This window comes from Bidens hawaiensis, unplaced genomic scaffold (assembly GCF_021521415.1).
Source record: "Bidens hawaiensis isolate Kalapana, Puna unplaced genomic scaffold, B.hawaiensis_p1.1 tig00041917_1, whole genome shotgun sequence".
NCBI classification, from domain to species: Eukaryota; Viridiplantae; Streptophyta; class Magnoliopsida; order Asterales; family Asteraceae; genus Bidens; species Bidens hawaiensis.
In genome coordinates, this window is record NW_027505752.1 from 73,490 (window position 1) to 92,372 (window position 18,883).

Sequence of the window (18,883 nt, forward strand, 5' to 3'; positions counted from 1 at the left end):
TAATATCCGAGGATGAAGGGAGACCGGACCCTAATGATATCCGAGGATGGAGGATACCAGACCCTAATAATATCCGAGGTATGCAGGGTGAAATGCCCTTTATAATGTATGGTTAGCTAAGAATGTGTACGGACGAATGATGAGCAGGTTGTGCATGTAATACGTACCTTCGGGCATGTATATGTGTATGTAAAGTAAGGTTTGAGATGGACACATGGCAGGATTGAAGAGGTTGGCATCCGAAGATTGTCATGATGTTTTGAATGTCATAATTTATGTTATGTTTTTAAAGACAAATTATGGATATTTGTAACGAATGGTTGATGTTTTATATTATTCCGCGAAAGTTTTAATTAACTCTAATATTTAGAACTGCGTTTATGAGTAAATCCAACGTCCAAATGTAGGGCACTGGTAACGGGGCCTTACATTCCATAATATGACTATTAATACTTGACTTTATCATTTAAGGTTATTGTTCCGACTCATATAAGCTAATTGCATGGATTGAACATTAGTTAATAAGATGTATTTTTTAAACTTTTTTAATATTGATGAATATTTTTTTAATATTCATGTATATTCCTTATTAATAAGATTATAATATACATTAAATTACCTATATAGATATAATCATTATTCTATTGTTTTTGTCAACTTCTAATTAAGTGACAAACATTCCTTTATGTTGGGTGTCTTGGGTGCATGTTGTTTGGTTCTCTCAATGTGTTCCAAAACACTCCTTTATGTTGTGGATTGTGCTTCATGATAGGTTGAGCACACAGAATCGTATTATGGGGTGGAAAATTGGTGGGTATCCAAATCATAACTTGTATTGCTGCCTTCTTTGTAATGGAGAGCCGGATTCTCGTAATCATCTCTTCTTTGAGTGTAAGTTCTCTTCTGAGGTTTGGAGTATTGTAAAAATGAAAGGGAAGTTTCAGGGGTGTAGGAATGGTTGGGCGAATATTCTTCAATATGTGTCTCATTTTGGAATGTCCAACTCTATTGAAAATGTTGTTAATCGGCTGCTATTTGGGGCTTCGGTTTACGTTATTTGGAAGGAGCGAAACAACCGGCTGTTCAAGAACTCTTTGAAGACTCCTAAGATTGTTGCGGACGAAATCATTAGGGGTACGCGCCTAAAGCTTATGACTCTAAAGTTCAAGAATTCTGAACGGGTTAATCGGGTTCTCGAGGATTGGCACTTTCCGCGGGGAGTTTCCCACCAAATTGATGATAATGGTTGATTTGTTTTTGTTTTGTTTATTTACTTGGTTCTTGTGTAAGCTTTAGCTGTGTTTACCAGTGTTTGGTGGTTTTGGTTTTGTTTACTCTTGTATGGCATGTCATACATGAGAACTAATATGGCACTCTGTCATATTACTTGTAATTTTTGGTTGTGTGGAATGCATTTTACCGGGTGAATCCCTTTACCCAAAAAAAAAAAAAAAAAAGACAAACATTCCGTTTAATTTAAAATCTCATTATAATTTCCAATCTTATATTTGTTTACATTTTAGATTTATACACATTGAAGAATCTCATTAATACAATTTATAGAGTTTGACATTCCTTATTTTTTTAAAAAACCGAATGAACAACCCTTTTTTAAGTTTTAAATTTTATTCATTTTTATAAACGCATTCCTTAATTTGTGGTTTGACAGAAATAATAACCTAATTATCCCATTATTACAATTTATATTATTTGGCATTCCTTATTTGTTAAAAAAAACCGAATGAATAAGTTATAACTTAAATAAATTCATGACCGATATAAGTATTTGACTATCCATATTAAATCATTTTTTACCATTCATATTAGTTTACATTTTCATTGTAAGGCCCCGTTACCGGTGCCTCACCTTTGGACGTTGGATTTACTCATAAACACAGTTCTACATATCAGAGTTTATTAAAACTTTCGCGGAATATAAAACATTAAACATTCGCTACAAAACATTCAATCTTTTCTTAAAAACCATAACATAAAGCATCATAATTAAAACATCGTTTCTTCTATCTTCATATGCCAGTCGTTCAATCCATGCCACGTGCCATCCTCATACCATCACGATAAACATATATACCTGCGTGCATACTAAAAGTCAGCTACGCTGAGTGAGTTCTAGTTAATCGGGTAACATACAATACATACGCATATCATACATACTTATGTATCCGAAGATACATATTCATACTTAACCAGTTAATCTTCTATTCTACATACATACTTACTACTATCACTAACCTCAGTACACCGAGAGTATGTTCATAGTCCACCGTCTATACCTATACTCAAGGTCGTGAACACGAAAAAGGTCCGCAGTCCTTACATATGCTCACCTTTTATTGTACGTGCAAGGTCCGCAATCCTTCCCTATACCATCCTACATTAACAACACGTACAAGGTCCACAGTCCCTCCCTATGTTGCAACCTAATTCATAGCACGTACGAGGCCCATAGTCCTCCCCTATGCTACCACAATACAATTACAGCACGTATAAGGTCCACAGTCCTTTCGTATGCTGACTCCTATCTAAATTACGTATAAGGTCCACAGTCCTTAACTATGTTCTCACCTATCATCTATAACACGTATAAGGCCCACAGTCCTTAACTACGCCATCACATGCCAAGTCTAAGCCCAACGGAAGTTAGAGGGATTTGCCATCCTAACTTACTTCGTCAGACGTAGAACTCACATACCATTCCTGTACCTGCATACACTTACTTCGCATATACAATAATTACACCATATCGTAAGAACACTCTAGGCGTTCTTCACATCATTCATTTAACAATCATACTCCTTGTCGGTACGTGCAATATCCGAAGATCGTTCACGCCCCGAAAAGCATTCGTTCATAACGATCATACATCATCCATATATAACATTCATATCTTTATTTGCAACCTGACAGGACGCACAATATCCGAAGATCGTTCGCGTACCGACAAGCAATCATTCATATCTATCACATATATCACATATGGCATACAGTTATCACTTAGGATAAATGTATTAACAAACACATCGAGTATGCACACAGCCCCGAAACCATAACAAGGAATGGGGCTAGAAACTCACCTGAACTCGGTTACTTCTTTTGCTATTGGTTATTCCTCCTTGAGCTGTGCGCGACTAACTGTTTAATAATTGCAAATATTAAATACTACTCTAGCCACTCCCAATGCTACTTAATTAGTCTTACTCGTCTAAGCCGGTTTTACTTCATTGAATCATTACCCGGTTAGTTAATCGCTACTCATTAACCTTTAAAGGAATCTTTCATAAATTATCAAAGTCCAAGGGCTATTATGTAATTATCTCATTCTTTCACAAGTCCAGGGGCCACTTCTGTAATTATTTCAAAGTCTAATTCGTTACAAAATCCTCCTTCATTCGCTATAACGAATGGCCTAGTTCGCTATCTCAATTATAACGAATTGAGTCTGATTCGCTAACTGATTCGTTACCTTATCTTCATCTGATTCGTTACTTGAACATAACGAACTGGTAGCTAATTCGTTACCTTGACAGAACGAATGGGCATTTAACGAATTAAGGGCTGATTCGTTATCAAGTCACACGAATGAGTCCCATTCGTTATGACCGCGTAACGAATCACCCAACCTTAACGAATCATCAACAGTTCTTATCCAGACTTTGACTCAAGGGTCAAAGTCAAAATCGTCAAGAACACCCACAGTCAACAGAACTTAGATTTACAATTTAATCTTCGTTTCTTAACGAAACATCACGATTTTGGTATCAATGGAATCGTCTGACCAGTGCCTACAAACCCCAATCATCAAATCGGCCAAACATTTACATTTAAAGGGTGCGATTTATGCATCTACATACGGGTTTCTTCATACTAACAATTAACCTATCAAACTGTAATCAATTTCAGTAAGTTTAGCTTTGTTGGATTCGTTTTTACCATACTAACACAGATCTATGATTTCTAGACTAAATCCGAACCTTAACGAACAAGTTCTCGATATAAACGTACTGTAAACGAGTCGAACTATGAACAGGAGCTGGTCTTTGATGTTGCTTTGGTTCGTCACGACGATCTAGCACCAACAAGCTTGGGTTCTCGTCTTCGGATCTTGGCTAGGGTTATAGGATAAGGTTTGTGTGTGTTTTCCAAGGTGTAGGCTATGGTGTAGAGATGATAATGGAAAGGATTAGGGTTTAAGGGGTATTTATACTCCCTTAAGCCCATGGACCTAAGGCCCATCTTTCCTTCTTGTTCCATATTTAATTCCATCTAACTAGCCTACTTGAACCATCTTTGTTATTTTACCATTTCTCTACCTACTCAAGTAAACGTTCCCCTTCATACGTAAATAATATATATAATATTATTCTTAGAAATTTCGGGATGTTACAAGTCTTCCCTTCTTAAAGAGGTTTCGTCCCCGAAACCTAGCTTATTCCTTGTAAAAGGAACACTCCCCTTTTTTATATTCACGCACGTTATTGAATCGTCTATGCTTTCTGGGTTATCGTTCTTACTCCCGACTTGTAGTCACCGAGCGGTGTTCATGTGTTTTAGCTATTAAGGTAGCTTATCCATGAGGCTCTCGACGTACCAAGTCTCGTCCTATCTTTACAAGGGGCCTTGTATCGTACTATTTAACGCTATTGTCTATAACGACATTCTATCATAACACAAATAACCATTCAATACCAACTCAATATATTACACATCATAGACGAGCATAAGTTTTAAAGCTTAACACGAAACAAGTTCTTAGCAAATCATAATTAAACAAAATAAAACTATTGCATAAGCAATTATTCTTTCACTTGGTGCTTCTCTCTGCAGTTTTCCTAAGACTTTACCCTTTCGCACCTCCCGCCTCCGATTCCTTGCAATCCCTAGCCATATGGTCAGTTTTTCCGCATTTGAAGCACTTCGGACGGTAAGGGCATTCTCGAGAGTAATGCCCACTCTTTCCACACCGATAGCACCTTTCTGTCCCAGTCTTGCATTCCCCCCGGTGCACTTGCCCACACATCTCACATGCATCCTTGTTTCCAACCTTAGCCTTTCTCTCATTAGTTGTTGTCATTACATCTCCAGACCGCTTAGCAGGAGTAGTTCATTTCTTCTCCTTCTTTTCCTCCACCACCACATCGTCCACAGCCAGGTCATCATAAACCACTTCTGCAAGTTCGACAGCAGAGTCAAAAGTAGCAGGTTTATTTGCCTTGACTATCGTGCGGATTTTTTGTGGCAATCCTCTCACATAAAATTTGATTCTCTTAGCCTCAGTTTCCACCATATCAGGCACCAACCTGGACAGTCGGTTGAATTCGATGGTATACTCACGATGCGTCATCTCACCGGCCTTCAAATTCAGGAACTTCATCTCCGCCCTTTCAACTTCGGCATCAGCACAGAACCTCTTCATCACCAACTTTTTCAGATCTTCTCACTTCATCGCCTCGATCTCCTCTGGACCCTTCCTCTGCTCGACTGTCTCCCACCAGTACATTGCTTCGTCACCGAATGATTGGGTAGCATAACCCACAGCTTGGTCGGGACGGCACTCGCTAATACGGATAATCTTGTCCATAGCGGTTATCCATTGGAGGGTAGCGATGGCGTCTCTTAATCCAGTTAGCTCCGGCGGGTCACATCCTTTGAAGGACTTGTAGTTGCAACCACCTCGGCCCCTCTTCCTATCATCCACTTTCACATACCTTACAACACTCGAAGCCTCCCTCTCTCCTTCGTCATCCTTCCTACCATCACCTTCCACCCTCTCAGCGGTTCCTTCTCGGCCTCCAGGAAACTTATCGGGATTCCAGTTCTTCACAGCAGCTGCTACAGCCTGAACGATAGCAGCTTGAATTAAGGGATCGAGTTGAACCCCTTCATTGTTATTAAGGTTTCCTCCAGTTGCACTTCCTTCTTCTCCCGTGACAGAAGCTGCCTCCACAAAAGGTCATCGGACCGCACGTGGCCTACCACGACGTCCAGTGTGACCTCCCGTTCCAACAACTGCCCTAGATCCAGCCATCGTATTCTGGAAGGGAAAACACAAACGTCATCAACAAAGGAACTATTTAGTACAAGGATAGTAAGGCTAACAGGTAATAACACTGGTCAGCTGTGATTAGTTGATCACGTTACTTTCCGTGTCCTATACACTTCCCCTTATGAGACTATTTGTGTTGGTTCTACTCTAAACAGTTAATCAATCAATAGTCAATTAACCCTATCCCTAACATTCACATATCCTTTATTTAGCAATTAAGTTTAACACTAACACACATATTTAACCATACACTTTACCTTTACCGAGCTTTCTTGAGTCACACATGGCTATCTCTAACTGGCATCTTCCTTTTTTTTCTTATTTAAATCTCATTCTCTGTTCGAGTCTAAGCATATAGGATGCTTAAATCTCTCGAACTTTGCTCTGATACCAACTTGTAAGGCCCCGTTACCGGTGCCTCACCTTTGGACGTTGGATTTACTCATAAACACAGTTCTACAGATCAGCGTTTATTAAAACTTTCACGGAATATAAAACATTAAACATTCGCTACTAAACATTCAATCTTTTCTTAAAAACCATAACATAAAGCATCATAATTAAAACATCGTTTCTTCTATCTTCAGATGCCATCCGTTCAATCCATGCCACATGCCATCCTCATGCCATCACGATAAACATATATACCTGCGTGCATACTAAAAGTCAGCTACGCTGAGTGAGTTCTAGTTAATCAGGTAACATACAATACATACGCATATCATACATACTTCTGTATCCGAAGATACATATTCATACTTAACCAGTTACTCTTCTATTCTACATACATACTTACTACTATCACTTACCTCAATACACTGAGAGTATGTTCATAGTCCACCGTCTATACCTATACTCAAGGTCGTGAACACGAAAAAGGTCTGCAGTCCTTACCTATGTTCACCTTTTATGGTACGTGCAAGGTCCGCAGTCTTTCCCTATACCATCCTACATTAACAACACGTACAAGGTCCACAGTCCAACCCTATGTTGCAACCTAATTCATAGCACGTACGAGGCCCACAGTCCTCCCCTATGCTACTACAATAAAATTACAGGACGTATAAGGTCCACAGTCCTTTCGTATGCTGACTCCTATCTAAATTACGTATAAGGTCCACAGTCCTTAACTACGTTCTTATCTATCATCTATAACACGTATAAGGCCCACAGTCCTTAACTACGCCATCACATGCCAAGTCTAAGCCCAGCGGAAGTTAGAGGGATTTGCCATCCTAACTTACTGCGTCAGACGTAGAACTCACATACCATTCCTGTACCTGCATACACTTACTTCGCATATACAATAATTACACCATATCGTAAGAACACTCTAGGCGTTCTTCGCATCATTCATTTAACAATCATACTCCTTGTCGGTACGTGCAATATCCGAAGATTGTTCACGCCCCGACAAGCATTCGTTCATCACGATCATACATCATCCATATATAACATTCATATCTTTATTTGCAACCTGACAGTACGCGCAATATCCGAAGATCGTTCGCGTACCGACAAGCAATCATTCATATCTATCACATATATCACATATGGCATACAGTTATCACTTAGGATAAATGTATTAACAAACACATCGAGTATGCACACAGCCCCGAAAACATAACAAGGAATGGGGCTAGAAACTCACTTGAACTCGGTTACTTCTTCAGCTATTGGTTATTCCTCCTTGAGCTGTGCGCGACTAACTGTTTAATAATTGCAAATATTAAATACTACTCTAGCCACTCCCAATGCTACTTAATTAGTCTTACTCGTCTAAGCCGGTTTTACTTCATTGAATCATTACCCGGTTAGTTAATCGCTACTCACTAACCTTTAAAGGAATCTTTCATAAATTATCAAAGTCCAAGGGCTATTATGTAATTATCTCATTCTTTCACAAGTCCAGGGGCCACTTCTATAATTATTTCAAAGTCTAATTCGTTACAAAATCATCCTTCATTCGCTATAACGAATGGCCTAGTTCGCTATCTCAATTATAGCGAATTGAGTCTGATTCGCTAACTGATTCGTTACCTTATCTTCATCTGATTCGTTACTTGAACATAACGAACTGGTAGCTAATTCGTTACCTTGACAGAACGAATGGGCATTTAACGAATTAAGGGCTGATTCGTTATCAAGTCACACGAATGAGTCCCATTCGTTATGACCGCGTAACGAATCACCCAACCTTAACGAATCATCAACAGTTCTTATCCAGACTTTGACTCAAGGGTCAAAGTCAAAATCGTCAAGAACACCCACAGTCAACAGAACTTAGATTTGCAATTAAATCTTCGTTTCTTAACGAAACATCACGATTTTGGTATCAATGGAATCGTCTGACCAACGCCTACAAACCCCAATCATCAAATCGGCCAAACATTTACATTTAAAGGGTGCGATTTATGCATCTACATACGGGTTTTTTATACTAACAATTAACCTATCAAACTGTAATCAACTTCAGTAATTTTAGCTTTGTTGGATTCGTTTTTACCATACTAATACAGATTGATGTGCGAAAATATATATATAAATAAAACACAAGTCGCAACTAAGCTTTAAAAACCAAACAATCTATCCTAGTTCACACAAACGGCAAGTGTACCGATCGCGTATAGCACAGATGAGGAAAGTCCGGATATCGAACTCGAAGACACGTGAAAATGTTTATAATCACTAAACTCTAACGAAGACTCACCAAAATATTTAATTGATTTATTTTAGAATTTATTTAACTACTTAACTTAACTAAATGAAAACTTTTAACAAAACTTTGAAAACTTTGGTTTAAATTCAATATATAAAGGCGTCTACCTAGGAATGAATCATGTTGACAGAAATAACAAGACAACGGATTGAAAATATTCACGACGCCAGTTATAAAAGATGACACAACTAAAACTTGTTTTAGAAAGTCAAATTACCTCTCAGTCTCTCTAACAATCTCTAACTTATCTTAGTTGATTTTAAAGAATAAAACGGAAAAACAATTATTAACGTGTTCAAATGTCGACTCTCCTCTCGGTCTCATCGACACACTATCCTAATGGAGACAAATATTGTGTCACCAAAGATAGAGGAACAATTTAACTTAACCCAAATTAAACCAACTAATTGCACATAAACACTCAAACTCGACAAGACAAAAACCCGCTCTCGCGCTGTCTTAATTCTAACAAGTAAAAGCAACAAGACAATATTACTTCTTATCACCTCTCGGTCTCAAAGAAGGTGTATTTTAACTGATTTTAGATGATTTATATTACCCACTTATCCCTACGGTTGTACACCCCGCAAATAAACCCTAAACACCAAGTCAAGAGTCTAACAAGCAATCAATTAATCAAAACTAATTCAATTAACTAATGCAAGAGGATTATAAGTAATAAAACATAAAACACAGCCATCACACACAATCTAATTTATGGTTCAGTTAAACTTTACATCAATAATTCAAGTCAACAATCCATTATACAAGTCTAAACTACTCAATAATCATCTATCCTAGGCAGAACAAGCAAGTTTAGCTACTCATAGATTTTGGACAGCCATGCATACTTAAGAAAAACATCACAAACATCAACTTAAACATGATCAAATTCATTCAAGATTCAAACACAATCAATCACAAGTCAAACTATCAATCACTTGCAAAACAATCCAAAGCAAAAGACTGATTCAACAAAGTTAGGGTTCTTGAACAATAACCAAAGTTTAAGGACAATTACTTAGGGTTTATGGCTGAGATTTATGATGTATAAGATGCCTAACAGCTGCAAAAGATGCCCCTTGATGTTCCTCTTCCTCTCCAGCCGCCACAGCCACCACAGCCGCCGCCTAGCTTTCCTTTTTTCTTCTTCTTTGGCTGCTGCAGTTCCGATCGGAACTTGATGAAGGGGTTAGGGTTTTTTATTTTCGGGTTTGTTGCTTGAGTTATGGCTGATTTCTCAATTAATTATCTTCATATAATATTATACAAGGCTTCTAACTTGTAGGCTTGGGTTGGGCCTTGAGTTGTAGCTTCAAAATTTGACCAACAAGGCCTCTAGAATCTTCCAAATTAACTCTTTTTTCACCATCTTTCATAAACCTACAATTAACATTTAAACTTTGTAAATTATTGCACTTAGCCCCCAATACTTTCATAAAATAAACAAATAAGCATAAAAACCATGATAAAATCATAAGGAAAGTAAGTGTGTTTTACTACACATCACAGATCTATGATTTCTAGACTAAATCCGAACCTTAACGAACAAGTTCTCGATATAAACATACTGTAAACGAGTCGAACTATGAACACGAGCTGGTCTTTGATGTTGCTTTGGTTCGTCACGATGATCTAGCACGAACAAGCTCGAGTTCTCATCTTCGGATCTTGGCTCGGGTTATAGGATAAGGTTTGTGTGTGTTTTCCAAGGTGTAGGCTATGGTGTAGAGATGATAATGGAAAGGATTAGGGTTTAAGGGGTATTTATACTCCCTTAAGCCCATGCACCTAAGGCCCATCTTTCCTTCTTGTTCCATATTTAATTCCATCTAACTAGCCCACTTGAACCATCTTTGTTATTTTACCATTTCTCTACCAACTCAAGTAAACGTTCCCCTTCATACGTAAGTAATATATATAATATTATTCTTAGAAATTTCGGGATGTTACATTCAGATTTATACACATTTAAGAATCCAATTATTGCACTTTATAAAGTTTGACATTCCTTTTTTTTTTAAACCGAATGAACAACCCTTTTATGTTTTTAATTTATTCCATTTTTATAAACTCATTCCTTATTTATTGTTTGACCGAAATAATAACCTAATTATCTCATTATTACAATTTATATCTTTTGACTTTCCTTATTTGTTACAAAAACCGAATGAATAAGTTATAACTTAAATAAATTTTAGAGTCTTACTTGCAACAAGGTTTAAGTATCCCATTAATACAATTTATTGAGTTTGATTATCCTTATTTGTTTAAATAACTGATAAGATAGTTAAACTCAATAAATTGTATTAATGGTTATAATACAATTTAATTAACATATTTAAACTACTTTTAAATTCGGAATTTGACCAATCTTTCAACAAAGTTTTAAAGGTTTTAATAATCTCCATAATTTTAAACTCATTTCAAAATCTTTCCATAATTTTTTGAAGTTTTCAAATGAACCGATTTGATTTTTCATTTCTGTAAATATTTCTAAATTAATTAGTCATATTAGTAAAATTAGAACAGATTTGATTTTAATTTTTGTAATTTGGCATTAACTAGAATAAGTTATCATTTTAATATTCAAAAAACTAATTGTCAAACTAAAATTACTTATCATAATTGTAATTTAATCTTACATTAAATTACGTGAATATAAATTATTAATTAATACTAAAATAATAACCGCGTTATTTTAGAACGCAATATTCAAATTGACATAATTTCTAATAATCAATACTTAATATATCATAAATTAAATAACTATTTTATCATCATTTAAAAATATTATTCGGCACATATAATTTAGTGAATATTATTAAACATACAAAATTTTCATAATTTATTAATATTATTATTCCCATGAATCAAGATATTTCAAATTATTTCTATCTTTACATGGAAGACCAAATTTAAACTTAAAACACATATTTAATTAACCAATATTTCAACAAATTTTAAAGGTTTTAATACTCTCCATAATTTTAAACTCATTTCAAAATCTTTCCATAATTTTTTGAAGTTTCAAATTAACCGATTTGATTTTCATTTTTGTAATTATTTCTAAATTAATTAGTCATATTTTTTCAGCTTTAATTGTTTTGAAAGTTAACATAAAATTTTTTAATCTTTCCAAAGTTATTTGAGAATTCATTTATTGTAAAACATTTTTAAGTTTTGCAAATTTAACAAAATATTAATGTCAGTGATTTAAAGGTTTGTTGCAATATTGGTCAAAAATCAAAAACAATTTCATAATTTTTTAAAGTTGACTAATTCCAATTTTTTTATATTTTGTAACTATTTTGAAAATATTTCAAAACGGGTTGTTTTGAAATAGTATCAAATTTGTTAGTTATAAAATGACGGCCAAAAAAAGGTTTTTATTGATGTATCTTCTTGGTCTAATTGTTTAAGTTAGAAAGATGTTTTATGTTGTCATTTTACTTTGTTTGTAACTATATGTTATTTTTTTTTTAATAAAAACAACAATTTAATAAAAACAACTTTATTAATTTTCAAATGTTACTCATTATTAAATATGTTATTATGGTATATTTAATTCGGATGCTATTGTTTTATTATATTTTCATGTGGTGAAGTAAAATGAGTTTCTTTTGATAGAATGTTTGAAGAAGTTGATGGTGGTTTAATATGAAAGAACATGTTTATGTCTTTTGTTGATGTTTTTTGGTTGTTCGATGTACATTAAATTATTGTAACTTTTAACTTTTAATATCTAGACAATGTAAATGGTCAACGTTTTGGTCCGAAAGTTTGAAAAAGTTTCGTGTTGCATGAATTTGTTGCTTAAATTTATTATGTTTGTTGACATATTTTTTCACTCGTGTGTAACACGGGCTATACCCTAGTATATCATTATTACATGATTGCAACTGTCGATGATGTGAATGTCAGAAGTTTATTTTTAAACAAAATTTATAGGTAAATATTAAGTATATTAACAAAAGTTATATAATATATTTTAAGAATATCTTATTTTAGGAGAGATCAACTGGTCAAATGACTAATACTATTTATTATTGATATCAGTAATTGATTTTAACCAGCTATATACAATTTCACATATTTATTAAAATTACCCAATTAATTTCAATGAATATTAGCTAAAAAATAGTAGAAATAGTTATTCTAAAGATATTTGCTAAAAGTTCTTGTTTTTTAATTGTAATCAAGCTAATTAGTTTAATATCCGAAATTTATTGCTATCAAATCCCCTATGAAATAATAACATCATAATTTTAAACTTCTTAAGAATTTTGAATACAGATCTTTCAACAAAATACCTAATTATTCGAATTAATTAATATGACCGTGCAATGAAAAACCCGAATAGCGTATTACAGATGATTTGTCAAAAGAATGACTCGCCAGAATGGAACTGAAATCTCATACATGCTCCATGTCACTCGGTATGAAATTGAAACTCACCAGAATGACTCCAACAACCTCTCTTTGTCATACGTGATTGTTAAATTCTGAAACTGCCTCTCTTTCACCTTGGTTTTTTCCGTTAACATAGTGAATGAATAAGATGGACCAATTGAAGATCAATTTGAACAATTAATTTTAAGCGGAGTTTATGTTCAACAATCGTCTGAGAAAAATGGCCAACAATAAACAATTAGGGTTTAGGAGTTGAGATTTGAGAACAGTTGAAGGGTTGACTAAAATTAGTGAAAAACAATCAGGTTATACCAACAAACCGGGCAGGCGTGTGTTTTAGGAGATTATTAGATTTTTAGATTAAAATTAAATTGTTAACATGTGGAAATCATATGAATGCAAAGTTGTTTTAGGAGAATATTGGACTTTTATATTAAAATTAAATTGTTAACATGTGAAAATTATATGGATGAAAAGTTGATGAGTTGGAAGTTTATGTGGACATACTAGTTGAATGTCATGTGAAAAACTTGAATTGCTTTAATAGAGTACGAAGTAACACTATAATTGAATGTGACGAATACTAACTATGAAAATGTTAATGTATATTGTTTAGATATTCCTATTGAAGTTATGAATTTTTAGCAATATATTATTTTCTACAAATATTAACACCGCATTAATATACTTTCCTCAGTACAATCGACAACATTTTTTGGGCGCGTTATAAATACTTGGCCAATTCGCCCAATCCAATTAAATTATAATTTCTATATAGCGTGTACGTATTTTTCGACATGATGCTTCATAAGGAAGACTGACATGATAAGTTTCAGTTATCTTTTTGACAATATAATTTCTTATGTTAAGTCATTTTGTTCTATATTATGTGTTTGCAGTATTTATTACAACATTTATTGGTAAAATATACATGGTTTTATAGGTTTTTTCCTGTTTCTCTGATTTTTCATTACATTTATTTTGTATTTAAGTTACGTACGTAATAAATATCATGTTGTCATCTCCAAAAATATACTACAAATTATTTTGTCATTTAAAATTATATATACTTGTTAGACGATTCTATATTTTCACCAGTATCATACACGTGTTAATAGTCTAGTAGAAAAATGAATCAATAGAAATAGGATAAATGAGATTAGAAGATGTTTTAGTATAATGTAATCTATAATATATACACGAAAATATAAAAATCCTACGTGTCGTGATATGGTCGCTTCCTCTTTTTTTGGAGTCACCAGATTTGCTTGATTATTAAATGGAGGCTTCTCATGCATTTGACCCGAATTCATGGGTATGGGTCTTACCAAACTCAGATATTCCTTAAACGGGTTATAACATCTCCTTAAATTAAAAATTATTCTCGCCAAATTATTGATGTAAAAATCATATAAAATAGGATATATTAAAAATTCATATCTTATTTATTTTAAAAAAGATATATATATATTATTTAAATTAAAAAACCAATTTTATAGTAAAAAAATAAAATAAACAGGTCTTGGGTCTCATCAAACCATAAGTATTTATTTGTGAAACAATTTATCATCAAACCATAAGTTTATAATTAACTTTCATACAATAAAAAAATATAAATTCAAAAAATAAATATTAAAACAAACAATATAAAACAACCCTTATAATACGTGGGATAAAAACTAATAAGTAGATATATACCCTGTTAGTTGAATACGAACATTGGATAATCTTGTGCACATCTACTTAGCACTTAATTAAAAGTTGACCAACTTTGTTTTCTATCTCCCAGATCTCCCTTAAAATATAAGTTGATTGTGGCTTATTGGTAAAACACTCACTTTATAAGTGAGAGCTAGGGGGTTCAAACCTCACTATCACCAACTTATATGGGAGATATGAGGGATGACCCTGGCTTGCTAGGGTTCGAGTCCCGATCTCACCCGGTTTTACCGGCTGCTCGCTGTCGTGCCGTTTGGCGGGCGTGAGGGTCGGGTTTTATCCGGTGAATCCCTCAATAGGTGGACCGCTAGGGGCTCCGTCCGTCCGGACTAGTGGCCAGCTCGGGCTACCTTTAGCCAATGAACACCGCGTACGAAGTACCCGACGTTACTTAGTTGAACATTAAAAAGAATGATCTCCCTTAAAATCGCCAATCACACATAATTGAGTCCTAAATACATCACCAACATCTAGATTCTATCCACCCAATAATATATCGTTAAATTCAACGATCATGATTATATATTTAATCCAATAAACCAATAAACAACCTTACAGCTCTTATGCTACCCACGTTACCAAAACAAAGGACCCACCATTGAAAAGTTCACAAGAATATAAACTCTATAAATCACAATAAACATGTTTCAATCTTGTCATCAATCATACAAGAATCCAAGATGATGAAGGTGAGGAGCAAACTCGGTGGGTTCAACTCGATGCGGGCTCGAGTTCAAGTCCGTTCGCCATCACCGCGGCACAAGAAGTCCTATAGTTTGGGCCGGTTGAATGATGGTGTGAGGACGGTGGCGTTTTCGGGCAGTGAAAATAGTAGTGGTGAACTCAACTTTGATATCAGCCGTGAGATGTTGAAAGGTGAGACTGAGGCGGATGACGGGTGCGGGAATAAGGTGATGGTGGTGGTTGATTCGAGTAAGGAATCTAAAGGTGCTCTTCAATGGGCTCTTGATCATACTGTTCAGAATCAAGACACCATGATTCTACTTCATGTTGCTCGTGGTTCCAAACTAGGTAATTCTTAACCTTTTTAATTCTTAATTTATTTTTGTTTTGGTAAACTCATATTTCTGGTTATAATAATGTGTAAGATATAAAAGTTTTGCTTTGAGTAAAATGATGAAATATGATGAACGTTTACAACATAAATCCATTCCATCTATTAAACATTACTATCTTTAAACAAAGGTTTATGAGTTTTTAATTTTATTTTTTTAACAAAACTCTTATAACTCTGCCGCTTTACTAGTTTATTGGTCAGACCGGTTGAATGGTTTTGAAAACCGAATGATGCTATGAAAAATTTAAAAGTTTAGGATATAAATATGTAAGTACAATGAAACAAATGTGGAAATATTTAGTGTTTGTTGGATTAATTTGGAATATTAAGTTATTAATTTAATATAAAGTTTTAAATAAACTAAATAAAAAATATTAAGTATTAAATAAATCAGTAAGTTAGATTTTGGGAACACGGCAACTTAAAATGTGAAAAAAAAGAATATTTTGAAATCCAGTTTGATTTCGGTCCGCAATTTTAAAAAGACACGATTAGACTGATTATTCGTCCGGTTTTTGCTCTGATTGATTCGGTCGCCCAGTCCGATTCAATTTAACAGGAATGATTTTAACCCATTATTAGGTTGAGGATTAACAAGGTCCTGGCATATAAGTAAATTACTAGACGAGTGTCCGCGCGATGCAGCGGGAAATACATGCCTTAATAATCACGTAAGAAATTTTTGGGTGCTTATCGTTACATTTGAAACCGTGGATTAAGAATTCTTATTTTAAACTCAATTTAGTAGCGAAGTACAAATGAAACCGAAATCTAACCATTGTTAATGGTTTGTTTGTGTTGGGTTTTAATTTTCAACGATTTGGTTTCAGTTTTCGATTACAAAAAACGGCTTGGCTCACGGCTTAGTTTAAAACCATCTAAACCTGACCACAAACGCCTATACGTAAGATGTTATTTTTTTAACTGAAAACAAACTATGACAATATCATACTCAAATTAAAGAAAATTAAATGCTCGTTTTATGGTGCATTTTTTTTAAAAGTATATTAACGTATGAAAAAGTTATGACCGTTTAAAAATCGTGGAGGAATTTGGGTTAAAAGTGAAATTATGAATAATATATAGTTAAAAGATGGGGATCAAAGTTGTAACTATTCTTTAAATTTCCAAAATGATTAAAGTTGAGGGGCAAGGTTGTAAATAATTTGAAGAATTATAAAAGAAACATTAAATTTGTGTTAGAATGACTACTATACCCCTCTTTATAGTTGTACCATGTGCTTAAGCAATTGTAAATCTCTTAAAATCTAGTGTTTTAATTTACCCTTGTTTGGTGTATCTATACTATATATAATATAGCAAAGAGGGGCAAATTAAGATACTACTTTTTAAGGGATTTACAAATAATGTTGCATATGGTATAACCTTATAGGGGGACAAAATAGTCATTCTCAAGTTAAAACAAAACTCAACCGTTTATTTAATATGTAGTTACAATATTCACTCCTTAATTATATTTAAATTTAAAGAATAATTACAACAATAACCCTTAATCTTTTACTTAAATCTTATTTTAATTTTCACTTTTAACCCAAATACCCTCATGATTTTTAAACGTTAATAACTTTTTCATATGTTAATATTTTTTTAAAAACATTATACCATAAAAACGAGCATATTTTTATCTTTAATTTGAGTATGATATTGTCATAGTTTTTTTCAATTAAAAAAATACATTTTATGTATGTGTGTTTCGGCCTGGTTTTGATAATTTTAAATTAAATCGTGAGCCAAACCTTTTGTAACAGTTTTTTTTGTCGTCGAAAACCAAGACAAAACCTTTGAAAGTTGAAAACAACTGGCCAAAAGTTAAAGAAAAAAATCAACCGTCAAATCAAAAGATGAACGGTTTTACGGTTTCAAACCGAACAATAAACACCCATAAACTTATTACGTAGTCTGCGTTTCCCGCTACATGGCGCGGGCACCCGTCTAGTTATATATAGTATAGAAATATAGTTTCATGATAATTTGAATCAAGAAAGTCATTATGGTTGGTTATGTTTGAAGGATGTAAATCAAGTGAGGAAGTTAATCAGAGAGTGTATGAACATCTTTGCTCCATAAAGAAAATTCTCCAGGTCAAGAGGCCTGAGGTATGCAGAATTACATTTACACTTAAATAAATTGTACGGAGTTGTATAAACTATTAAGTTTTAATTTTGCATTATTATATTTTTATTCAAAAAGGTGAAAGTTGAGATAGAAGTGAGACAAGGGAAGGAAAAGGGTCCAGTAATAGTCGAAGCAGCGAAGAAACAACGTGTTTCATTGTTGGTATTAGGTCAGCGAAAGCAATCGATGATATGGAGAATCCGAACATTTTTGGCAAGCAAGAGAGGCCAAAACCAAGCTGTGGATTATTGTATTCAAAGTACTAATTGCATGACAATTGCAGTGAGGAGAAAGAACAAACGACATGGCGGTTATCACATAACCACAAAGAGACACAAGAACTTTTGGCTTTTGGCTTAATTGTGTATTAACTTCATACAAATATGTACATTTGTGAACCTTTTGAGTCCGAAATTTTCATACCAAAATGAAAAATGGAAACTTTTGATTGAAACAACGAAAAGGCTATACGAAGAATAGTGGCGAAGCTTGGACTTAGTCACGGGGGTGACCGAAGTCACAGACTCAATAATTTTCGGGTCGGATCAAACAATATAACATCTACATATCTAATTTTTAATCATTTATTCAAGCAATTGTTCTTAAAATAAAATATTCATAATGATGCAAGAGGAAGGGTGAGTAGGCATAAGCAAATTCGGTATTGATACAGGTACCGGTACTGAAATCGGTACATATCTGGTACCGTCGGTACCGAATAGATACCAAAGTTTTGAGTTTTGGTACCGGTATA

The 18,883-nt window shown here is 34.1% G+C and overlaps 1 protein-coding gene across 1 annotated transcript; it reads left to right on the top strand.

Moving 5' to 3' along the window:
• Positions 1-15,348: 15,348 nt before the first annotated feature.
• LOC143615144 (uncharacterized) lies at positions 15,349-18,491 on the top strand. The gene is made up of 3 exons (XM_077088356.1): positions 15,349-15,947; positions 18,025-18,110; positions 18,205-18,491. The coding sequence occupies exons 1-3, from the start codon at positions 15,596-15,598 to the stop codon at positions 18,487-18,489; spliced, it is 723 nt and encodes a 240-aa protein (XP_076944471.1). The 5' UTR covers positions 15,349-15,595; the 3' UTR covers positions 18,490-18,491.
• Positions 18,492-18,883: the final 392 nt, after the last annotated feature.